The sequence below is a fragment of the Triturus cristatus genome, chromosome 10, assembly GCF_964204655.1.
Source record: "Triturus cristatus chromosome 10, aTriCri1.1, whole genome shotgun sequence".
NCBI lineage: Eukaryota > Metazoa > Chordata > Amphibia > Caudata > Salamandridae > Triturus > Triturus cristatus.
In genome coordinates this window covers 1,083,920,473-1,083,946,847 of record NC_140593.1, presented here as the reverse complement: position 1 = coordinate 1,083,946,847, position 26,375 = coordinate 1,083,920,473, and the positions used below count along the sequence as shown (strand labels likewise).

General features: G+C 46.8%; 1 protein-coding gene across 1 annotated transcript in view; it reads right to left on the bottom strand.

Annotated features, from left to right (window-relative positions):
* INTS1 (integrator complex subunit 1) overlaps positions 1 to 26,375 on the bottom strand; it is a 625,364-nt gene that overhangs the window by 5,843 nt on the left and 593,146 nt on the right. Inside the window, exons 46-47 of the mRNA XM_085629257.1 lie at positions 14,605 to 14,696; positions 6,558 to 6,667 (exon numbers count right to left, since the gene is read on the bottom strand). Of these exons, the coding sequence (XP_085485383.1) occupies positions 6,558 to 6,667; positions 14,605 to 14,696 (202 nt within the window). The remainder of the gene's footprint in view (positions 1 to 6,557; positions 6,668 to 14,604; positions 14,697 to 26,375) is intronic.

Here is a 26,375-nt window from a genome sequence, read left to right as displayed (position 1 = left end):
TGTGAGGAACCTGCAAGTAGGGAACAGACTCTATGCCACTCCGGGGTGACCAGGAGGTACGGAAGACTAATGCCCACCGAGTGTTGCAGGAGAGCTGATGGTGACCTTGAAACTGCAGCTGTGTGGACCAGGCGACGATGTAGAAGACCAGGAGCCGTACACGAGCTGTCCCACGTCGGATGTCGAGGGTTGAGGGGGCGGTGTCCGGCGGGAGCACTTGGCAACTGCAACCAACGTGGAAGTTGAAGAAGGTGCAATGACGGGACCAGCAAGGTCCAGGAGACTCACCACAAGCAGGGGAGTCAAGGCAGGCCCAAAGCAATCAGGGGAGCCCAAAGAATTCAAAGCTGACCATCAAGAGAACACACAGGCCAGATGCACTGGAGTCGTAAGAGGACCTCGAGCAGCTCACCAAAGATGCAAGCCCACGATACAAGTGATGCAGTGAGGGCGAAGATCTTGGTCACATGAGATGCTTGAGGTTGGGGCTACTTGGAGCCCGAAGAACTTGGTGGAAGGAAGGCAATAAGCCTTTGCAACTGCTAGTCAACGTTGTGCAGAGGGGTTCGGTTCCTTGGGCTCCAACAAGGGATACTGGCCTCAAACTTGGTGAGAGGACAGGGCAGGCCTTGAGGGATGAGAAGAATCACCACCTGTGTTGCTGACCATTTGGAGTCCGTGGGAGCCCAGGATCAACAGACCGGTCAGCTTAGTTGCAGTGCCTGCAGATGCAGGGAAGTGACTCCTTCACTTCAAGGGAGATTCCTTCAGGTGTCTTGGATGTCCTCCACAGGCCTTGGAAGGTTCCTGTATGGTGCACAGGCACTGACGTTGCAGCAGACTTGCAGGGCGAGGAGATCAGGAGCAGCAGAAGACTTCCCGGTTGCAGCCTTGATGTCCAGAGTGCCCAGACGGTTGAAGAGGTGGTGTCTTGAATGAATCTTGTCCCACGACGAATCTAGGGACCCACCCACAGGTAAGTCCTTAAAGACCCTAAGGAAAGCGTTGGAACGATTCAGGGGTCCCTCCCTAAGGAGCGGCTGAACAAAGGGGAGGATACTCCCCTGTCCTTTGTCCAGTATAGCGCCAGAGCTGGAGCCAACGGCTCCCTGAACTGGACTGTGCATGGAGGGCATCAAGTGTGCCCTGCATGCAGGCTATGTGGCGCTGGTAAGTGCCCCCACCCTGCCCCAATACACTAAATCCTGTCTGGGAGGTGGTCACACCTCCTTGCGACAGGATACCTATTATTCTGCCTGCCCGAGCTTGGCACAGCAGCAGGAGGGCAGAAACGTGTCACTGGCAGGCAGCAGCTCTAGCTTGCTGTCCGGGTCTGGCAGACTGGTACCGGGAGCACCGAGGGCCTCCCAAAGGGGCTTTACGGTATATGGAATCATACCTCCCAAACCGTTTACCGTGTGGGGGTATGATTACAACATGTTTGATACCAAACATGACAGGGTTCGTTACAGCCAGTTTAGAGATGGTCATCGCATAACGACTTGGTGCCCCTCTATATGTTATATGGCTGTCTCACAACCCGGGAGAATGGACTACGTAAGCTGTAGGGGTGCCCTCACACTTCGAACCGAGCACCCTGCCTACAGGATTGAAAGGCCTTCTTTAGGGGTGACTTACAGGTTTTAAGTGCAGTGACCTCAGATATAGGTAAACCTTTCTTAAGTGGTGCTAGCACCAGCTTACACAGGCTGCAATGGCAGGCCTGTAGTTACAAATTGAGTGGTCTCCCATGAGGGGCATGCTTCAGCCCATGGGGGACACTTTGTGTACGTATGCCCTGGGTACCTTAGTACCATATACTAGGGACTGATAAGGTTACACCAGTATCCAATCTGGGATGTACCTAAGTACTTACCAAACCAATTTAGGGGCGAAAGCACAGAGAGACTGGGGTCCTGGTTAGCAGGATCCTAGTCAGAAACAGCATTACATCAAGCAAAAAGTGGGGGTAACCATAAAAGCAGACTCTACAGCCTGCAACCGGTATTACACACCTGGCCACTTGGCAATTCTCCAGTGGACAAAAGATCTCTAAGTGCCCATCAAGGTTTTAGTGAGGGCCTTGGGGAGCTAGGGCACAGACGTAGGTGGCACATGATGCAAAATGTCTGTAAGGACATTAGTCTACATTTCAACTGAAGTCAGCTTCAACTCCAGGACCTCCGCGGCCCACTACTGCAAATTATGCATTTCCTTTAGTTGGAGGTCCAAGTGGCGAAAGCAACCATGTGTCGGATAAGGTTTCAAGTTTACTTATCCTTTGTAAGTCCATGTAAAAACTGAGATCACTGTCCACTTCATCACCATTATTACATCCCTCTGGTGGACTACCTTGCACAGAACGGGAGCAAAAAAGATAATAGAGTCTTTGATGGTGCTCTGCCTTGGTCGAGGCATTAATACAGTCAGGCTGTATGATGACCTTTTGCGCTTTAGACATTTTGTAGCACAACATTGGTTGAGTAGGGCTTAAGTCGTCTGAGGGTTGGACAACAGAATCAGCACTGCATCATCTTCCAGTGCCGTCAACAAGGAATGGCCCAGTCAGGTCCTGAGACAGTAGACGTGCGTCCTGGAGTTGGTTAGGGATCCAAAGTGGGTACCAAGTGCTCAGATGATGCAGCCTGGCTGTAACTCAACTAGAGGCCCCTGCAGTTCCTTGGGGCCCAAAGGCGCAAAAGTGAGAATGTGGCAAAATCTGCAGCAAGGGGCTCCCTGAAGGCATCAATCTGCTGAGGCACTGCCAATGGCCTAGGAAACTCGTGGCGCACTGGAATTAGTTGGGGAATCATCTCCGTGACCAGGGACCTAGAGGGAGACTAACTGGCATTGTGACATCCTTGCAATCCCTCTTCATATAGGGTGGTGGAATGTGATAAAGTCCTGTTTTCTTTTTTGTGCTTGATCTTCGATTTAGATTTACTGGGGGACTTCAACCATGAAATAGACCTCTTGCGGTAACGGCTTTGGAAGCAAGTACAAGGCTGCAACATCGACTTGCTGCAGGACATATGCAAAGGGACATGTCTTATACTTATGTTCGGTGACGTACAGCTTTGTTTCTAGGTACTGGATTGCCTTAGGGTGCATGAGGTTGCATCTGTCGTGCGACTTCGAGACACATCATGTGTGGATCCGTAACAGACATCTGATTCCAACCATCACTGCATGGTTTATAACCTGTTTTAGTAGAGAACATTGTTCCCAAGCAAAACTGGATTGAGTTTGGAAGTCTTCGAAAAGGTATCGAAATTAGGAGCAGAGCTCCTGATCCATATTGAAAGGTGCAGGAAAAAAGTAACCAGCTTATATGCAGTCCTCACTCTGTGGTGGAAGGGAGCCAGTGTGGAGCCGCACAGTGCCTCCTTTTTCTACACAGGTGCATTGCTGGAAAACGTTTACAGTCTGGCCCTAAGGGAGTATTCGAAGGTGAAGAATCTGGTGTTAGAAGTATCCATCAGAATCAATCATATTATTCAAAATATTTGATTCGTTTTTTAAGTGGTTGGTGCCATAGGCTCCACACCAACAACTTTATATTCCACCTCATAAAGAGAGCACGCAAGAGGTAACCCAGATATACAAACCTGAGGACTGCCAACACAGGAGCAGTTGCCATTGGATGAAATATCGGGATTATAGCTCAAAATGCTCTGAGGCATCTGGCAAGGGATAAGATTTCGCTGAGGTCCATATCAACAGCCACCTGTATGAAGATAGGAACATGGCTGGTTGCAGTTACAATTTCTTGGCATTGGCTGAAAGATGGTGGAGGATATCCACAGTGTGCATCAAGTGCATGGAGACCAACTAGGGTGAATTTGCCTTCACCACCAGTCACAGAAGGACAGAAAGATATGAATCTCAGACCTCAAGGTGGGCTGCTATGATGATTATCACCTTAATGAAAAACAAAGGTGCTGAAATCAGCTAGGTCTAGGAGGACAGAATTGTATTCCAATGCAAAACAGTGGCACCTCCTCTGACAAGGCAGAATTGGACTGTGGAAGTAGGCATTATGCAAGCCTAAGGACAAAATCCTGAGTCAAATACAAGGGCCAACATCTTGAGCTTGCTCTGCCTCAGAAAAAAATTGGAGCAGTAAGTACAAAGCTAGCGTATTAGGTTTATAATAACAAATAAACATATACACGTGTGTGTGTGTGTATTATATATATATATATATATTTCTTAACAGAGTGGCCTTAACCAGTGAATAGTTATGTTTTAACCCCGCTTTCCAATGAAAAGGTATTTTTTTGGTTTGCCTATAACTTTGGAACTCATGGGCATACCTGCTTCAAATTTGGCACTCCCTTAGCTTATGCGGCTAAGATCTGGTTTGTCAATTTTGTTTTCAAGTGGAAAAAAGATAACAGATTCAGTGAAAAGAAGATGCAAATTCCAATTTTAACTCCTGTAGGAAATGTTTCTCATTACTACAGCAGAAACCGCTGAACAGGATTATGCCTAACTTGCCATGAAAGTAGAACTTAACTCAGAATGCGAGCTTTCAGTGAAAGTACAACTTAACTCAGAAAGCTCACACCTTCACTCCTCTCTCCATGATTCAAAGAATTTTTAAAGTATATTTTGCTGCAGTGTACACAGGCACGCAGCATGGCTCAAAGGTTCCAATACCTTTTTCTATGTTTCTCAAAGCCCTCTGAACACTCGTTGGCCCCCTTCTAGGTCCAACAAGGGCCCACAAGTCTGAAAGGGTTTGCTACACCGCACCTCTCAACAAAATAAAAAACATAAGAGGCTACCCCCCGCATGACTGCTCGTAGGCCATGCACAGCGAGGGCTGCCCAACATACTACCTGCAAAGGGCCTCGTAATTCTCCTCCTTTCCCCAAAAACAGTGATGTTTCCTGGTACCACTAATTTTGACAAGTGGTTGAGGAAAAATACCAGCCACTCATATTTAGCCTTAAATCCTAGTTTGTACTTAGTGCATTGTGTTCGATGTGGAAACAAAATATAGTCATCATTTAGTATATAAAATGTAAATTGAGTGTTCATATTTCTTGGTATTTTAAAATCAAAAACAGATACAAAATTAGAGACTAATTCAGTTTATGCCTCAACCTGAAAAAGAGATGGTTAGGAGGTTCATAACCTGTTAAAATTAACAGCAGAACTAAACTGTATACCGGTGCATCAGGTGGAGAGACTCTAGATTGGAGAGGATGCTGGAAGAGACCTGAAACAATGTCGCCTGACACCCCATAGCAGAGGAGAGGCTAAAGTTAAACAGGAGACTGGGTTTACATAACATTTGCAGAATATTTGGTTTCTGAATGTCTAGCAATCATAAATACATACTTTGTTATCTCTCTTGAATTTCGAATAGGAAAATACATGGAAAAAACTCAAAAGCCCAGAGAACAGAAGCATTACGTAGAGTTCATCCCTTGCCAATCTCCTATGCTGTGAATGTAGTTCAGGTTCCACCACTTGATCACAAAAAATAGAAGGCAGGTAAAAGTAAGGTGGCTCAAGGAGCAGTTACAACCATCTGACCCTAGTGGATGGTGTCAGGTTACTTTCACTGGCTCACAGAGCAAGCCTTGACCCCTGACTAGACAATGGGGATTGCCTTGGAAGTGAGAGTCTAAGGTTTGCTACTAGACACAAACAACTTTAGTATCAGTAAGCATGATTGTTGATGTTATCTCAGGTAATCAGATAAGATAAAAAGCACACAAGCAGAATCGTGGACAGTGTTGTCCTCAAGGACAAATGAGGAAATGTGTCCCTAAATCAAGGATAGATTTAAAACAGCATTTTAAACAGCAATCAATTAATAAGTCAATTCTGAACAGAAACACGAGAACCACCTGGGCTGCGGGTTATTATGCCATTGCGGAAATATAATAAGAATACAGAAGTCTTGCATGCTTTGGATTGTCAAACATTTGACCTGCATAGACGTCTTTATGAATACACTTTGTGTCACAGTGTGAAGCCCTGAAGAAGTCTCTATGGGAGACGAAACGCGTTGGCTATGAATCTTTGCCTTTGAGGAAATAAAGAGAAATCCTTTTAAGAAAAATAAAGAAAAACTTTTTCAAGAAAACATACATCTGGATTTGGATATCTTTCCGTGTACTCTTTGTCTTGAACTTTAATGTGGACTCTTTATGACATGATGTATAGTGCTGGACCATTTGTATGTTCAATTCTGAAGTGTTTGAGTTGAGGCTTATTTGAAAAGGCTTGAGATCACAATTAAGAAAACTTGAAGGTTTATATGGTTTATTAAATCAAAAGTACAATACAGAAGGCAAAAATAGAGCGTCTGAAAATTGCAAAATAAATGAGTCACAAGGAATTAACAGCATGAACAAAATCTAGGTAACAGTCTAATACCAGAAAATTTAGCAAATTAATAGAAAATGTGGTAGTATCCCTAGAGGCTGGGGAAGTGTCCAAAAAGGTCTTCTGGCTCACTCTTATAAACGTATCCGTTTATAGACCAATGCATGCCAGTGCTTAATATATTTCATAACAGGATGCAATATAGTTCTTACCTTGGCAGAGGAGGGTGTATTCAGGTAGGTTTCTCAGCGCTGTCTGTACTACTTCAAAATCCCGACTTCCAAGACAGTACATATAGGTGGGAAGGAAGTCTGCGGCGATGCTGCCGAAACAAAGCATAAACACTAATGTACATATGAACCCATTGGGCAGATTGTGCGTTAACCAAATATGTTTCAGTGCAAATAAATGGATGCCTGCACAGCTCCTGAAAAGCCAGTGAATCGCATTCATGCATGGTGACTGAGCACCAAACTAGTGGCAACTGCTCATCCCAAGAAATCAGTCGTATCCAAGGCTCCACAATTCACTTATTTGGCTGCATCCTGACCATCTTGAATGGTCTGAGGCCCTAAATTCTTCCTAGTTTGTTGACCTACCTTCAAGGCTAGACTCGCTGAAGAAAATATTCTATTTTTGAATACCTTAATCCTTTTTGACTATCTATACAGGGGAGGGGGTGGAGAAGGAGGTTGTAGTGTATGAACTATGATTCACCTTGCTGGTGGAAACTTAGTACACAAACGTCTCCAGAGTAATATGTTGTGTAAGAAAATCAGTGTCACCAAGTGTTGGTCTGTGGTACCTTGCTACCGGTCTGTTCCCCAGTGGTCAAGGGAAAGGCCTCCCTAGACCAAGTTCTCATCAGAGTGAGCGTGAGGCATTGTTGAATCATAGAACGATTCTGGCCCGTGCCCAAACATCAAAGGGATACCTCAGGTGCGCCAGTTACTTGACACCTGATTCTGCAGTCACAACATATTTTGAAGCCTGTAGTTTTAGGTAGGGACATCGTTCCCTGCGTACTAATTCATTTTAACTGTCCGCGAAAGACGTAGTGGAGTTCCAGATCCACATTTGAAGTCGCAGGAAAAAAGGAGCTGCCCTCTGCATGCAGGGGTGGCGCTTACATGCAGCTCCATTCCCAGGTAAAAAGGAAGCCTATACAATACCACATGGTGACCCCTAGCAACACACTGGAGCACCACTATGAAATGTTTCCAGGTCCTAGCTCACGCCTGGGGAATATGGCTAAAGGTGACAAATCTGTGGTAAGTAGTATTGCTCAAGCCTCGCCCCACGACTATAAGATGCCCCTTTTTTCCAAAATATCAGGACAAATCTGAAACGCCTGCCCTCTCTGAGTTAATCCTCTGGTGCCTTCCAGGGTGTTTTCTCATACACACATTTCCATTAAAACACCTGAATGCTCCCCAACACAGACAACTTCATCCCTTACCTCCCTTCCCCCAAAATGCTTTGCAAGGCTCCTCTGCTTACTGGTGAACTGAAGGTGGAGGGGTAAGGGTTCACAGCAGTCAATCAGAAAAATACTTTAAATAGCATTCATTGCTATGAAGGACCCCCTCCCATCAGAAAAGGAAGAACTATTTATTTGCAGCTTCTTAATAAGACAGAGTTTGTATATTACACTCATGGCAATAGAGATCGGGACTTTTAAGTGAGTTCGTGTTTGTTTATAGAGACAGAGCAAGGAGAGTGAGGCAACCGGACAACGAGTTATGACATCGTGCATGAACATCCACAACAAGATTTCAATGCCAGGACTGGAGGCCAAGATTATGCTCGTCTTTCTTCATTTTATTTAACAGCAGCCATATTAAAGTTAAACAACAAAACTTCATTTCCCATAAGCAATAAGGAAAAGAAGAAGTCAATTAACCAATAAGGAACCAGGATCTCTTTTCATATGCTCCTGTCTGCTCACTCCCCCCCCAGCCCCCCTCTTTTTACGCTGCTCCAGCAGCCGTTAGAGATAAGTATTGGGACCACAGTCCTCTTTTTTGCTTCCGTGTTTCATTTGGTGATTTTTGTAACATTTGCAGCCCACTGCACAGTGTTGATGGTCCTTCGCAGCCACTTTATTACATTTCTCGGCCTGTTAGGGGCCGCGGAGTGAGTGCACACCGGTCTTCCGGCAGCAGAGGGCATGCGCCCCTCATGGCTCGCGTCAAATGACGTGTGCCCGTTCCGAGCCTCCGCAGACCGAAGAGCACATCAGCACTTCCTGTGCTTGACAGCCGAGCTCCTTCGACCGCGTTGTAGGTGCAGGGACTAAGCCCCACCCGAATAGAGTCCATACACCCAGCCAGGTCTGTACTTTTATTTCATAGCGGCGCCCACATTTCGCTCGCTCGGACACTGACCCAGGGGGAAATTGATGAGCCCAGTGAATATAAAAGGACGTGTGGTGTCCTGAGGCCCAAAGCCTTCAATACTGCAAGTGACTGACGCGCTTCGCTACCCCAACATTCTCTGGGTTCCCCAGAGCTATTGATTGCCCACTATACGTGTATACACAGGTGTACTCATATTTATCTAACGGAGAAATATGAGGACATGTAAGCTGCGGAGGAAGAGATCTCATACTTCACAGTCTAGATGAGGCAGTAGACACCTCTATTTACAGGGCAATCCCGGACGTGGTGGCACCCCTGGAGAAGAAGTTCCTAGCTATAGCGCAAAAGTGCCTACAACCCCTTCCCCGAGAGAAGATCTACCAGAACCTGTGGCACCCCTACCTCCAGGGCTGCCTGATGCCAAACACCTGAGAACCCGGGCAAATGCCCGCAGACCCCTGGGGTTGACCTGCACGCTTTCTCCAGGTTCAAAAAGGCCTTCCTGGGCCATGGGCCTCCAGCCCCCCTATCCTGATGACCTAGAGGGTCTGCATGCACCAGGAACAGATCTGCTCAAATCCCTCTGACTCAAATGGATCTCCCACTGGGTCGATGAGGAAATCGAACCACGACCGGTCACGGTATACAAACGGCTCAACCCCCCCCCCCCCCCCCCCCCCTCGTTCCTCCGAATAGACTCCGTTGATAAAGTAGCCACATATTTGACGGGAAGGCTGAGCAAGCCCCTTGACAAAGAGATACACAACCGCCTTAGGGTAGACTGCCCTGCCCCTAATTGGACGACAAGGTGGACATAACACCAAAGATTGACCCCAGAATGGGCACTTTCTGACGTGGCCATTCTATGGTCAAAGAAGGGCATTGGCTGCTCCCGGCGATCACATGACGGGCCATTGGCGAAAATACTCGACATGGCAGAGGGTGCCAAAGCCTCAGGTGCGCTCATCTCCTCAGAGGTACTTTCTGGTTGGGCCCAGTGTGCCATTATTGTCCTGGGCAACACCAATTGCGCCATCTCTACTGACAGGCACAGATCACTCCTGATCAAAATAGACCCAAAGTTGGGGGATCTGGCGACCTCAGAAGCTGGGCAGGTTATGCACGGCAGGTTCTTTGGTGAACCTTTCATCAAGGAGCTCGGCAAGCTTGTCTCGACATTCAACTCTCTGAACAAAGCACAGTCTTCAATACAGTGCATCTTCACCCCTCAGGTTTTCACGGGGCTGGCCATGGCAGGGGGCGAATGGGTGGTCGCCCCCAGTCTCAAGCCTCCAATAGAGGTCAGACCTCCAGGCGGGGTCAATGGCAGGACGCCTCCCGCTTCAGGGCTTTCTACCCACCAGGGGGTACCCTCAACACAGAGGATCTCTAGGAGGTTCCGGAGGAGGAAGTCCTTCCGCCAAGACACATTGTGAGTGTAACTCAATTTTTTCCACACACAGGCATTTTGAGGGGAACTTTTCGTACACACTTGGAAAACTCTCACGTCCGACACCTTAATGGTTTCCACATAGAATTCTATGGGTCCCCCTTCCAACCTTAAGCTCTCTGCTTCTCAGATACGGAATTCGCCCATATCCAGTAAGAGATCCAGGAGCTCCTTTCCAAGGGAGCCATCTCTCCATCCATACCCCACCTCTGGGGCTTCTTCAGCAATTTATTCCTAGTGGAGAAGTGGGACAAGGGCAAGTGCCCGGTGATCAACCTGCGGGAATTCAAAGTATAGCTTGTCTTTCGCTATTTCAAGATTGACCTCCTAAGGCAAAACAATTGTCTGGTGCATTTGGATCTCAAGGATACTTATCTGACGACCCCAACATTCCCACCACATCGTTGGTTCCTACAGTTCCAATGGCAGGGTCAGACCTTCAAATTCAACTTCCTCCCTTTCGGCCTATCTTACGATCCATAGTATTTCACCACATTCCTCAAACTCATGGTCGAACATTTAAGGGCCTACGATATACGTGTGACAGTGTACCGGGACAACATGCTCTTAAGGACTAATACCCACATATGTTATCAGGGTATCGGTGAAAAACCATAACCCTTCTCAAGTACCTGGGATTCATTTGCAATCACAAGAAATCCGCCCAGACCCATACCTTCCTGGTTTCGTGATCAACTCAGTGGAGCCAACTCATAGTCTCCTATCTAGTAAGATGGCCAAGATATGAGACGAGGTATGCAGAACCCTGTCCAAACCATTCACATCCTTCCAGGAGATAGCCAAATTAGTCAACCTCCTGTCATCCTCCATTCAGGCCAACTTCCTTACGCCCCTGCACTTCTGGGCCTTACAATGTTTTGAAGGCATCTCACCTGCGCCGCGACCTCACGTACTCCCAACACGTTCCAGTCTCGGACAGGGTCAAGGACGAACTACGATGGTCGCTTACACACATGGAAGCCTGGAACAGGTGTTCTATCTTTAGATCCCAACCGGATCTGGTGACAGTCCAATGCCAATAGTACTGGTTAGGGCATATGCTGGGGGAGATCACCACTGGAGGCGGATGGTCCGCCACAGAACAAAACCTACACATCCATTGTATCAAACTGATGGTAGGTTCCTTCATGGTAAAGTGGTGGACCAATGAAAACGTGCAGTGCTGTGTTCTCTTAAAGATGGACAATTAGCCGCAGTCCGTTACATCAACATCTGGGGGGCACCAGGTCCAGAGCCGTCTTGGATCTAGCCAAGTATTTTTGCTAATATTGCCTCAACCACCATATTTCAGTGGTAGTGGAAGACCATCCGGGCACGTCCAACCAGGCCACAGATTGGCAATCTCAACACCTCAGGTATATGAGCCTTTGGCTGCTGCTATCAGCCACGAGTCAACCCCTCTCAGACTGCTGGAGCCCATTCACGATAGACCACTTTGTGTCCCACCTGGACCATTAACTTCCCCGGTTCTTCAGTTGGAGATGGGACCCCCAGCATGGTGGCGACCGACGCCTTCTTTCAGGATTGGTCAGCAGAGAAAGGCTCTCTTCACCATGCTAATGAGACCAGCTGCACAGACGGAGGCAGCTGGTGTTTCCGGTAGTAGTGACCCCAATGTAAAAGTCGCAAGTTTGGTTTCCAGTTCTGATGGGACTTTCTTAGGACTTTCCAGTCAGTCTCCTCCGGGATCCCTCCGGGAACCCTCCAGCTCATGGTGTGGATGTTTACAGGTCTTGATGGCAAGTCCTAGGATGTTTCAAAAAATGCTGCGGACCTCCTATTATGAGCCTGGGGAGACTTTACGATCAAACTCTACTGATCGGCTTGGTCTCAATGGTTGGTTTGGTGTCAGCAGTGGGACCTGGGTCCTGTGGGCACGGATGTTGTCAATATCCTGAACTTTCTAGCCTCATTGGCGGCAGACAGGATGACCTATAGATCGGTCAACACCTTTTGGTCAGCAATCTCCTCGGGTCATGCTCATGTGGGAGGCCTTACAGTGGGGGAGCATCCCCTGGTCAGGAAACTTATGAAAGGCATTGGATTGTCTCTTCCTCTGGAGAGTAAAAATTTGGTTCTTTGGGATGTCAATAAGGTCCTAAACTTGTTCTTTTGTGGCCTAGTAATACCTTTCTCGAAAGCAGTTGTCGGCGATACTGGCCACTCTGCTGTGCCTAGTATACTGCTCGGGTCTCTGATGTCTGGGCACTGGACATTACGGGGAGGGCATTTACTCCGGATGAGGCCACCTTCTATGTTTCGAGACATGAAAATAGTAACTCACGACTGATCTCATGCTCGGCGTTTTGCGGGCTGTCAGAAACTATGTGTGGTTCATTGTATCAATGCGTATGAGGACTTGACTGAGGAGCTCCGCCCCCACGGGGAGCGGCAGTTGCTCATTGCTCTTCGGAAACCTTATAAGCAGTCTCTTACCTGACCATTGCACGGTGGGTACGAAGGACATGCAAGAGGCTGGCATCGACACAAAAATGTTCGGAGCACATTCTACCAGAGGGGCTATGGCGTCAAAAGCCTTCGCTCTTGGAGCACACTTGGAAGATATTCTGAATGCAGCGGACTGGTCCTCAGATTCGACCTCCAAAAGGTTCTACTTCAAACTGGTTCCTTCTCCTGCGGCTCTAGTGGTAGATACGTTTTAAACTAGCATAGTCCTCGCCTCTGGTCCAGACATGGAATGAACAATTTCCTAGCTTCCATAACGGAAAGTTTCAATTCTATTAAGGACATGGAGGCAAGGATTAGCCCTCCCATTGCTCTCGGATCGCCCACGCTGGGATCAAGGATACAATTATTTTTGAGTCAGTACTATACTTTACAATAATTTGACAGGAGTACATGGCCTAGTTGGTGGATTGTCTGTACCTTCCAATGCACTGTCCAAATACTGGTTGGATCGTTAGTTCGCCTATGAGGTACACCGATGAATAAAAACCTGATCCATTGGTTTTTCTTACAGATTCGGACTCTTCCAAACAGGATTGAGATTTTCCTCTGCAGACTTTGGTCGCAGGAAAAAAGGGAGTAGTCAGGAGTAAATGAAGGGATATCTTTGCTCCTGATTGGTTAATGGACTTCTTCCTTTCCCTGTGGCTTATGGGAAATTAAGTTTTGTTCTTTTAGCTGTTAAATAAAATTAAGAAAGAAGAGCATAATCCTTGCCTCCGTTTCTTTAATAGAAATGAAATTTTCCGTTACGAAGCTAGGACATTTGAAATTCATGGATGAGGAAGTATGCGCATGATAATCAACGAGGGAGTCAACTCACTAGCGTGTCAGACTGAAGACTCCATAAATCTACCTAAAGGGGAAACTTTTTCATTTTTATAAAAGTACTCTTACCCACTGATAAGCACAGTGGCATGCTTCACAGAGCTCTCTCAGATACACGATATATCGGGGCATGCTTATGACCTTGATCGAGTTCTAAGTATATTGAGAGGGACCTTGAAAGAATAACATTTTCTACAAGGAGCCCTAGATTTGCATTTTAATATGAGTCAGTGTGGCAAGATTAGAAACTAAAAGTGATGCCTTTGAGGTTTGTTATTCAAGCATCTATTGCGGTCCACATGTTTCAGCCATCTTTTCAGCCAGCTTATGGTCATACAGCTTTCCTCAGGACAAAATCAGGTCCCTGCATTTCCCATAGATCTTCCATAATTTTGTGTGAATCAAGCACACTTTGCTCAGTCTCAGTCACTCAAACACATTCATATAAACAGATCTGGGAGGACTTCTCCATATTGTGTTCAGTATTGTTTTTTGCCCCTTAGGGTGCTGGTGGGGGGCACCTTGTAGTCACACATTCGTCAAAGATTGCGCCCTCAGAGCCACCTAGTTCTCATCTCCAGTCCTTGAACTGGGCACATCCAGAATTACATAATGGCATTGGTGAGTGGAAAGCGTGCTTACAGATGAAAGAAGTGAGGCATGTACATTCAAATTAACAGAACAGAGAATGGAGGCAAGGGGAGAATCAGGTATGTGTGGTAAGGTCCCCAGTGACCCACTGTAGAAAATCAGGGAACCTGGTTATACGTCTATTTCCTCAAGACAGAAGAATGGTGCAGTGTGACAGAACTAAAGTAATGGTTAAATTATAGACCACAGAAAAAGGAAGAGGGAATTAGAACGATCATGTATCCTCCCACAGAACAAAGGGAATGCATTGAATCTATTAATTTAACAATTGAGGAAGCATAAGCAAACATATGTAGCATGTGTATACATGTCCTTAGTGATAAGGCACGCAAACTGGGAATCACAGGAAAAAAGCAACGAAATAAGATGACAGATCTGGGCAGCTGCCAGTATAAAAATAAATACTTGTGTCAATCCAATCACCATTTTGGAGACCTAAGCAACTTCCATCCTTCCTATTCAATAGACCCAATTTTGTCTCACCTGGGATTGTTCTGTATTGAGCGAAGTGCCAGACTGAATGCCAAATTCCGACAGGACTCTTCTGCAGAACTCATTAATCTCTGGAGATCAGTCTGTTTGGATACAAAGATGCACTATCAGATACCTAAAATCCGAGCCAAATAAGTTAGGTACTACGTAAATGGCATATGTGGGGAAAGTGGGAATGAGTAACCAATGCAGAGTGAACACTTTAATTTTCCAAAGTTAAATAATACAGGCTTGTGAATGAAATTCTCGAACTCTAAGTTATTTTGTGCATTTAGACACAATCCGAAGCATTGGTATGTAGGTTTTCACTACAATGGTCCAAATCTGCTTTAAATCCTTGAGAATGAAGTAGTTTGTGCCTGAATTCTAATAAGGTAGCCTGCTAAAAAAAAAAAGACAGCAAGACTAAGAGTGGGATACTTTAGAAAAGTGGATTATTATCTGGTTTGAGACCTCACCATGCAATAATGACACAATCTTTTATCAGGTCCAGTTAGCTTTCTTTATATATACCTGGGTATACCTGGCACACTTAGGGCGAAAAAGCAAAAGACACACAATTGATGGACAGATTGCAAAACAAATCAAAACATTCACCCCCAGTCAAAATATCTGGGTTAAATCCATCATTCTTTTGTTCACCATGCCACCCCTTTTCAGCCAGGTATGCCCAGAAGAGGGTCCTGGGCTCACTGTGCCACTGGAATCAAGCTATCCTGACTGAAGAGGGGTGAAACCCCGAAACCGGTCCTAGGATGCTTGTTTCCGGTCCAGGGAGGACCTGGCTTGGCAGTTCGGGCTGGACTGTTCCCATGAAGCACAGGGTCAAGACTGATTTGCATATGGCCAGGTCTAAACTGGGGTGGCATGGCGAGCAAAAGAATGATGGATTTAACCCAGATCTCTTGACTGGGGGTGAATGTTTTCATTTGTTCTGCATTCCGTCCATCAATTGTGTGTCTTTTGCAGTCCTAAGTAGCAGCACACAGCAGTCAGGCTTAATCAAAGGAAGAAGTGTAAAGCTTTTAGAAGTACCAAAACAGGTAAGAAACACCACATAATAAAAATCCAAAATTAATGTATTTAAAACGTGTGTTTTGATCTTAATATAGACACTATATGATAAAAATCTATCTAGGGTAACAGTAGATATGATTTTTCAGAGGTAAATAAATTATTTCGTAAACATGAAATAAATCGTTAAAGCGGTTTAACAGTTAGAGGCTACCTGGCTGGAATAGCTACTTGTGTTTACTTGGATGGGCCATGACAGGTTAGGCACAGTAACTGGGACCACTCAGTTCCAAGGTAACAGTTACCTGTCACTTTCAGTACTCTTAGTGTCCTTAGGTTCTTTTTCTTCAATATGGTCCAGGTAAGAAGCGGTCCTGATGCTGGGGATGCAGCTAAGTCAGTATGCTGAGATGCTGGAGAGATGTGATGAGCATTCCTGAGGCCACCTTGGTATCCTCAGGATGGGAGGGGGGGGGGGTGGAGTGGAGTGTGGGGTTAGTTACCACTGGTCAACTTTTCTTCATTGGTTGGTTTTAGGTTTCCCCTAGGTCACCCCTACGTTTCTCTATCTTGCATGGTGATCAGAGTCCATTTTCACTTTAGTCAAGGGTCCCACAGGCTTGGCGACACCTCAGGTAGGTCATGGCTGTGTCTCCCAGCAGTCTCTTTGGCATCCAGTGGTGGGCAGGCGTTCCTGGGCAACTGGACTCTCAGAGCAGCAGAACAGTCTTGTTATGGCTTCCTTCCAATCCAGCAGTGATCTGAGGGCTGAAGGCCTGGGGGCTACTTTTATGACATCTTCTAGTTTGTGGGAGGGGAGGACTCTCTAGCCAATTAGGCAATAGTTCCTACAAGGCAACCTTTTCCAATGTACCTCATTTGCTGGGGGTTTGGCCATCAAACAATCACAGGATACACTTCTCCACTCAAATCCAATATCTCGGGACCCTTCTTCTCAGGGACAGAGCTCTGCGCACAACCCAGGGGTCTATCCAGCACAATGATCCACACCTTCTGTAAATAGCTTGTGCAACATTTTTTCCACCTCTTGAAGAGATGCCAGCCTGTCTGCCTAAACTAAAGAATGGGCAGGCGAAGGTGTGATTGCCATCTGCTTCACACTGGCAGTAGCCTCTTTGAGGCAGGCCCATCTGTGTCCGCCGCCCGGTAGTCATCCTGCTGGAGGTGGTCACATATTCTCCCACCAGCAATTCTGTTAGTTCCCTGTTCACACTTCCTAGCAAGAGGGCAATATGTTGTCTCTGGTGACAAATAATGCAGATAGACAGGAAAGGCTACCGGAGGTTTAGGCAACAAAGTGGTGCCTTCTAAAGTCACCATTCTATTAAAAGGTACCTTAAATCCGACCTCTACAATGAGTTGGGCTTAATATAACAATTAATTGGATACCCTGGAGTAATATCTTCAGTAGTCCCAAAAGGAAGAAAGCAATTAGCGCTGTGGCTAGTGAAACTCCATGTTAACCAATGGGACCATCGGCCTTGCTACAATGAAAACTGCAATTTTGTGTATTCGCTGTCCAGACATGTTAAATACAAAATAAACATGTCCTTCTTTCAATATTAAGCACCCTGTCTGGTGGGCTACCAAGGCCTTTCCTAGGGAAGACTTATTAAAATTAAAATGAAGGTTTTGACCCGGCAAATTTACTTTGTCATGTTGAGTTGGCAGTTTTTATGCTGCTGAACTAGGCTGCAATGGCAGGCCTATCGTCACATTTTCTCCTTGTCACGCAGTGGTGGCAAAATTAAAGTGTTTCAGTCTGCTAGTGACATTTAACTTACTAGCATTAGGTATCTATGGTATCATACACTAAGAATTTATAGGTAAGTTAAATAAGCAAACGTATAGTTTTTTACCTGTCGGTGTAGTTTTGCAGCTTGAAGAATTTTCTGGATTCAAATGCTGTGTATTATAACGCCAAATGCACTCCTCTTGACCTTTCTCCTCATAAGGTTCATTCTTTTTCTCTACTTGTCTGGCGGTGGTCCAACATTGGATGGTATATTGGCCCTTTTCATTGCTGTAGATGTAATGATTGAGTCAGCTGGCACCGACCCTATGATGTATGGTGGGTCCTTTGAAGAATGTTTGTATTTCTTCTTACCCCTTGGCGTAACTGCTTGCAAGTGGCAGGCTCTTTTTTAATGCATCTTTCCCTTGATCCAGTACACTTGGTAGCATGGGTAGAAACTGGCTTCTTGATTGTGTAGGCAGTAAAGTTTCTAGTAGAAAGCATGATTGTGGCTTTTCCTCTTCCAGTTGCACTACATGTGTGTCTGCTGCCCTTTTTATGACTAGGTTGTACATCCCAATGTCATGTGGTGGCGAAGGCCTCGAAAGGTTATGTGTCTACAGCCTCTTCTGATGATTCGGCGTCGAGATCCTGCCATTGTAGGTCTTGAACCTCCGAGGTCGCCAAGCCCACATACGTTAGTGCCTCATAGTCTTCTTCATTCTTGAAGAAGAATTCCTCTTCTTCTTCGTTGAGCAGTTCAGGAGTCGTTGACGGCTGCACTTCCTCGACTGATTTTCTGCTTCAGTCACAGCTCTCGGCAGTATATTGAATTGCTTTTTGCATTGCAAAATATTCGCCATCGCCGCCTATAGCCTCTTTTTCTCAGACGCGTGTGTTTCAGCGTCGAGACCCTCAGCCTTTCTCTTCGTACTTGACGACGCCGACCTCTCTCGTTTCGACGTCGATGCGTCTTTTTCGTGACCGTCTTTCGATGTCTTCGATTTTTTGTGAGTTTTCGCTGTCACAGAATCCTTGTCTAAGGATCGGGCGGATTGTTTCTCTTTGGAGGAGGCTGCGGTAGTCGACTGTTTCACCGCCGAGGCTCCTTTCGAGGTCCTTGAGGCATTTTTTCGGGTGTCTCATCATGTTTTTTCGAGGTCGATGGCTCTTACCTCCTTCGCAGTCTTCTTCTTGACCTCTACGACTGGAACGTCTGTGTCCTCGTAGACTTCAGGGCCATTGGCGACATTGTCCTCCTCTTCGCTGGAAAAGCCCAGATCTCGAAGCGACGGTGGTGGTTTCTGGCCCTGCATGTTGTAGTTGGCCCTTCTCTGTTTCTCTCTTACCCTCAAGGTTTTTGGGGTGAAGGCCGAGCACGTGTTGGATTCTTCACTTCAGTGATCCAGCGACAGGCAAAGGTTGCAGACTGGATGCTGATCTTTTTGAGCATACTTATGATGACAATTCTTGCAGAATTTGAAAAGTGTCTTGTCCATTACCACGTACTGGGAGCCCCCTGCATGGACATTCTCCGTGTTGTCGAAGTTTTGTACTTTTCCGTTTTCAGCGTACTCAGGCTTGTTGGATAGTAGTTTGGTACGTCGAAAAAGCCTTTTATCGCTGTTTTGTATAAGTTTAACCTATTTTCGCCAATTCTCCTCTCCAAATCTCTGGAGCTCCTTCCGTATCGATCCAGCCCCAATGGCGGAAAACAATAATCTGAAGATGGTGACCAAAGGTGGGAGCTTCCGGAGGAAGCACGTCAACGTCACAGAAGGACACCAAATGGCGGTATGTCGACACCCACCACCAAAAAAATAAAAAAGGAAAAACAAACTACAATTCAGGACCCAACCACTAGATGGTGGAATAATGCACAACATGTGAATCCAGAAAAAGAATATGCTACTTACCAGTATGCATCTGTTCTTGGCATGTAGAGCTGCAGATCTGTACACTTTTGCTTAGATCGCCATCTGGTGTTGGGCCCGGATGTTTGCAGGTTGTTTTTCTTCTTGGACAGTCTTTGGAAGTCACGAGTTCGGTGACTCCTCCTTCGGTCCGTACTGCGCATGAGCTTCGGCTCCATCCTCAGATTGTTTTTCGCCAGTAGGGAAAAGATGGAGCGTAGTGATAACAGTAAGAAACCCATGTGTGTTGTATCTAAATAAGATAGACTGGAACGGATACAGGTAGCCGGGGAGGCGGGTGGGCGTGTACAGATCTGCAGCTCTACATGCCAAGAACAGATGCATACTGGTAAGTAGCATATTCCGTTCGAGGCATATGAGCTGCAGATTGTACACTTTTGCATAGATTATATAGCAGTACCCAGCCCTAGCGGCGACCACCGGTATCCATTGCAGCGGTTTGAAATAGTGTCTTCAGTACAGCCTGGCACACACTAGCTTGTTGCTTGGAATGCACGTCTACACAGTAATGTTTTGTGAAGGTGTGCGGTGTCGACCATGTGGCTGCTTTGCAGATGTCATCTAAGGGTATGTTCCCTAGAAAAGCCATAGAAGCCCCTATCTTTCTTGTAGAATGGGCTTTAGGTGGAATAGATAATGTTCTCTTTACTTTGAGATAGCAAATCTGTATACACTTGACAATCCACCTAGCTATCCCTGATTTTGAAATGGGTTTGCCTTTATGCGGTGGAGAGAAGGAGACAAACAATTGTTTAGTTTTCCTGAAAGGTTGTGTTCTCTGTATGTAATATAGTAACGCCCTTTTGACATCAAGGGTATGTAGGGCTCTTTCTGCAACCGATTGAGGTTGTGAGAAAAAAACTGGTAATTCCACCGATTGATTGAGATGGAAGGGGGAAATTAACTTAGGCAGAAATTTAGGATTTGTGCGAAGTATCACCTTATTGTGATGTATTTGAAGAAAGGGTTCTTGTGTAGTGAACGCTTGTATTTCACTAACCCTTCTAAGGGAAGTGATAGCTACAAGGAAAGCAGTTTTCCAAGTGAGAATTGTAGCTCACACTTATGCATTGGTTCGAAAGGCGGACCCATGAGCCTTGTAAGAACTACGTTTAGATTCCACACAGGTGAGGGCGGTGCCCTGGGTGGAATTACTCGTTTAAGGCCTTCCATAAAGGCTTTAATAGCAGGCACTCTGAACAGTGATAAATGCTGTCTGTTCTGCAGGTAAGCAGCAATCGCTGCTAGGTGTAGACGTATGGATGAATATGCCAGGTTACACCTGTGTAGATGGAGCAGGTAGCATATGATGTGCTGTATGGATGCATCTAAAGGGTTGATTGTATTGTTATGGCAGTAAACAACAAATCTCTTCCACTTTGCGGCATAGCATGCTCGAGTGGTAGGACGTCTGGCTTCCTTGATAATGTTCATGCAATCAGGGGAAAGGTTAAGGTATCCAAATTCTAAGATTTCAGGAGCCAGATCGCAAGGTTGAGCTGAGCTGGGTCCGGGTGCCTGATTTCTCCATGGTTCTGTGTTAGGAGGCATGGGGACAGGTGCAGCTTTTGATGTGGTACTACCGATAACTGTAGTAGTGTGGTGTACCACGGCTGCCTGGCCCATGTTGGAGCTACCAGAATGAGTGTGAGGGAGTGCTGCTGTAGCTTCCTTACCACTAACGGAATTAGCGGGAGAGGTGGAAAGGCGTATGCAAATTTGCCTGACCAGTTCATCCATATCGCATTGCCTTTGGACAATGGGTGTGGGTATCTGGCGGCGAAGCTTGGGCATTTTTTGTTTTCGTGGGTGGCGAAGAGGTCTATCTGAGGATGCCCCCACTCGTGGAAGAATGGGCGAAGAACTTGTGGATGCAGTTCCCATTCGTGCATTTGCTGCGTTTGTCTGCTGAGCAGATCTGCCATGGTGTTTTGTATGCCTGGGACGTGCTGTGCCAGGAGAAAGATTTTTTGCGGGATTGCCCCTCTCCATATGCTCTGTGCTAAGCGGGAGAGCTGGGGAGAGTGTGTCCCCCCCTGTTTTTGAATATAAAACATCGCAGTCATATTGTCTGTGCGAATGAGGACTGCTTTGGCTGAAATTTGCTTCTGAAAGGATTTCAGGGCTAGAAAGATCGCCAATAACTCCAGATGGTTGATGTGGAGTACTTTTTGCTGTGGCGTCCATAGACCTTGCACTGTGAGGTGTAGAAGGTGCGCTCCCCAGCCGGAGAGCGATGCGTCCGTTGTTAGAATTACCTGAGGAACCGGGTCCAGGAACGGCCGCCATTTGGAAAGGTTTGTGGTGTTCCACTACTGCAGAGAGTGATGGGTGCGGCAGTCCACCAACACCAGATCCGTCAGCTGTCCCTGGGCCTGGTTCCACTGCCGTGCTAGGCACTCTTGGAGTGGACGCATGTGGAGTCTTGCATGGGGCACTATGAAGATGCAAGATGCCATCATCCCTATTAGCTTCATAAACACTCTTGCTGGGAGAGAGTGCTGAAGAAGGAATGTTTGGCCCAAGGCTTGTATGCTTGCGATTCTGGCTGAATTGGGATAGGCTATAGCTTTGGAGGTGTCTATAGTGGCACCGAGATATTGCTTTGTGTGAGATGGTATGAGGTGGGACTTTTGATGGTTCACCGTGAAGCCTAGCTGGTGGAGCAGTTGGATGGTGCTGTTTGTATGTTGCACACACTGGTTGTAGGAAGCGGCTTTTATCAGCCAGTCGTCCAAGTAAGGGAAGACGTGAATGTGTTGTCTTCTGAGGTGAGCTGCTACTACCGCTAGGCACTTGGTAAACACTTGTGGTGCGGTTGTGACCCCGAAGGGGAGAACCTTGAATTGGTAATGCTGACCGTCCACCACAAACCGGAGGTACTTTCTGTGAGAAGGGTGTATTGGAATATGAAAGTATGCGTCTTTCAAGTCCAGTGTAGTGAGAAAGTCTCCCTGACGGAGGAGTGGGAGAACTTGTTGGAGGGTGACCATATGGAAATGGTCCGAATGTATGTATGCATTTAGAGGCCGGAGGTCTAGAATAGGCCGTAGGGTCTCGTCTCTTTTTGGTATTAGGAAGTACAGAGAGTAGACCCCTACATTTTTCTGATTGATGGGGACTAGCTCTATTGCGTGTTTTTGCAAAAGGGAGAGTACTTCCTATTTGAGCAGTGTGGTATGTTCCTGTGACATTGTACGATGCCTTGGTGGAATATTGGGTGGGGTAGATGTTAGTTCGAGACAGTACCCTGACCGAATAATTTGGGTCACCCATTTGTCCGATGTTATGGTCTCCCAGGTGTGAATAAAGTTTAGTAGTCTGCCCCCGACTGGAGTGGGATGGTCTGGGGGGAGCGAGGGGAAGTCATTGTGTGGGCGGTGTGGCAGAACGGGTGGTGTTGGTTTTGCCCCTGCCCTTATTGTTGTTGCCCCTGTATCCACCTCTTTGGTAGCCCTTTGAAAATGTAGTTTGAGGAGGGGACTTGTAGGAGGTAGAGGCGCTATCAGTGGAGTAACCTCTGCCTGTGCTACGAAAGGACGAACGGCGAAATGAGCGTCTAGGGGTTTGGGATTGTAATGCCCCCATAGACTTTGCTATGTCCGTGTTTTTTTTCATCTTTTCTAATGCTTCGTCCACCTTTGGCCCAAATACGTGTTGTTGGTCAAAGGGGTGATTTAAAATGGATGCCTGGACTTCTGGCTTAAAACCTGAGATCCTGAGCCAGGCATGACGGCGAAGCAGAACACTAGTATTTATAGCTCTGGAAGCAGTGTCCGCTGCGTCGAGGGCACATTTAATGGAGGTGTTAGTAATGAGCTTACCCTCCTGTATTAATTCATGAGCTCTACGTTTGTGTTTTTCTGGGAGGTGTTGCATGAGAGCCTCCAGCTCATCGTAGTGTGCTCTGTCATAACGCGCAAGCAGCGCCTGCGTATTTGCAATACGCCACATATTTGCGGCTTGCGAGGCAGTGCGTTTACCAGACGCATCTAAGAGTTTTGACTCCTTATCTGGTGGTGGAGCCTCACCTGATGACTGGGAGTTGGAGCGCTTCCTAGCTGTGGACACAACTAGTGAATCTAAAGGAGCAGGTCCTTTAATGTATGCAGGATCTGTGGGGGCTGCCTTGTACTTTTTTTCAATTCTGGGGTTTAAGACCCTGGCCCTGACTGGGTCCTTGAACACCTCTGCTGCATGTTTGTTAACACCCTTAAGCATGGGCAATATGGCTGTGGATTTATCCTGAATGTCAAACGTATCCGGTAAGAAATCTTCCTCAACTGGTTCGCTATGAAGTTCCACCCCATGATAGTGTGCTGCCCGCTGCACTAAGTGGTGAAACCCTAATGAGTCCTCCGGAGGAGATGGCCTGGATGGATAGATGTCATCCTGAGGCACATCTGGTATGTCAGGGTTTTGGTAATCCTCCCATGGGTCTGGGGTCCCTGGGGGTGTGGGGTCCAGCGGGGCGTCTGCTGGATCATAGTCTGGATCCCCGTAATCAGGTTCTGGAGACGGGGTTGGGGAATGATGAGGTAAGGGTGGTGGAGACCTGGGAGGTGGAGGAGGTGGAGGAGGTGGAGGAGGTGCTGGGGAGGGCACTCTGAAAGGAGATGTGGCAGAGTCCTTCCGTTTTGGCGGTGGAGGAGGAGCTGGTTTGTCAAGATGTCTTTTTTTGATAGACAAAATCAAAAGTCCAGTCTTTGGATCCTTTGTTAAGGTTTTTTGGGAAGGATCAGGCGTAAATAGTTCTACTGGCACCGAATCGTCTGCTGGCGCCGATGTTTTCGGGGCCGAGGACTTGGATGGTTTGTCTGCGCCATGCTTTTTAGGAACCTCCGTTTTTTTCGGTGCCGAGGTAGGCTTCGGCACGGAAGCGTCGGTGCCGAGGGATTTATGCTTATGTTTGGTCGGCACCGAGAGTCCCGGCTTCGGCATCGATGGTTTTGGAGCCGAACTAGGTGTCGATTTCTTCGATGCCGAACGGTGTTTTTCGGCACCAGGAGTAGGCTGGCTCGAGCCCGAGCCGCCGTGAGACTTGTGATGCTTCGACACCGGGCCCGAAGGTGGGGTGATAGAAGCTGCATGTTTGGTTTTTCCCTAGGCCCGGAGGCGAAGGTGCAACCGGAGTCTCTTTCAAAATGGGCGCGGGGGTGGGAGGGGGTAGAGTACTCACGACTCTCTGCGCCGGTGTGATGTCCTCCAGGTCGGAGTCGTCGGCCTCGGAAGCGCTGACGACATCTTCCTCCTGTTCGGTGTGTTGTTGCCCCGAAGCTCCGGTGTCGTCTCCGAAGATGTCCGGTGGAGCCGAGGTCGATGAGTGCGCCATGGTGCGTCGAGCTCTTCGATCCCGGATAGTCTTTTTCGACCGAAAAGACTTGCAGGCGGGGCAGTCTCGGGCCTCGTGTTCGGGAGAGAGGCAAAGGTTACACACCTGATGGAGGTCGGTGTAGGGAAATTTAGACCCACATTTTGGGCACTTTTTGAATGGAGTCCTTTCCATCGGCCGAGACCGGAGTCGAGGAGGGCCCGAAGGCCGGTGCCGATGTGTGGAACCGAAAAGTGCCTCTGAGAGAGATGAAGAAGATGATCTTTGATGAGGAATCTCGATGGACGAGGATTTTTCGTCGAAGCTGGAACTGGAAGAGTTCGAAGCCGGAGCACGAAGTATCACATCCGAGCCCGATGGCGGAAAAAAACAATCTGAGGATGGAGCCGAAGCCCATGCGCAGTACGGACCGAAGGAGGAGTCACCGAACTCGTGACTTCCAAAGACTGTCCAAGAAGAAAAACAAACTGCAAACATCCGGGCCCAACACCAGATGGCGATCTATGCAAAAGTGTACAATCTGCAGCTCATTTGCCTCGAACATTTGGTTTTAGCCAATTGTGCACACACACCTTGGGGGTCAGAGCACATGCACTTTGGCCTGGACAGCAGAGCCCTGTGTATTACAGAGTCACAAAAGCCAGAAGTGTCAGTCTAAAAATGTGGTGGTGCTGTGGGGTGATCATACACAAAGAGGTCCTTTCCTACTGGTATGAAGTGTAGATGCTCAGAGAGAATATACGTTTTCAACTTAACATCATTTTGATTACTTTTTCTAATGTTAATAACATTGACATTACTTAATTACAGCAACTTTGAATGTGAAAATTCCCTGTTATATGTGCAGAGGAAAAGACGCACGTCCTCCATGCACATGTGTATATGTCACTACATATGTTGTGACACAAAGAGCTGAATAATGTTTATGGCACAGTTTTATATATGATGCTTTAAAGCAGTGCCCATGAAGAGGAAATATGTGCTTGGCCAGTGACATGCTCTGCCTACTGCTTTGCTAAAGGCCAATCATGTTCTCTTTCATAACTTTTCTCCGTCTTTTAAGAGGTAACTGTCCTTACAGGAGGTATGCTTCTTCCAGACAGTGGAGGGCAAACATGTCTCACAACAATATTATTTAGATAGTATGCAGTATACACTAGGTCCTGCTCTTCATGACCCCCTGATTGGGTGAAGTCACTATTTTCTCCCCTGCAAAATATTCAACAATATGACATTGTGCTTGCTCTAAAATCATCTGTTCATTTTGGCCAATGGGTAAGGTCGCCATCAATTAGAAATGTCATACTTTGTTACCCAAAGAATCACTTGATTGAGGGAAAACGTGGCTAATTTCTTCAGTCTCAAAGTATCTACTGCCAAACAAAGTCTTCTAGGAGGAGTGTTCCCTTCTAAGAGTAAGAGGGGTCCTTTTTACTGAAGGTTAATGTGCACTTATCGCTGACTGTGTATGTACAAAGTTGAAAGATTGTAGTTTACGGATTGGCATATTCAATGAAGAATCACACTTGTGGATAGAAGTAAGGCTACAGCAGAGGAATACATTAGATTGCACTGGGACCCGCCAGACCTAGAAACTTACACTGACTATGGGACCATCCTGCTGGTTTATTATGACTCTCTGTAAATATTATTTTTTCTAATCTGTCTGAAGTGAAGAACTAAACGTCAATAAAACACCAACTTCATGTCTTTATCCGCCCCCTTT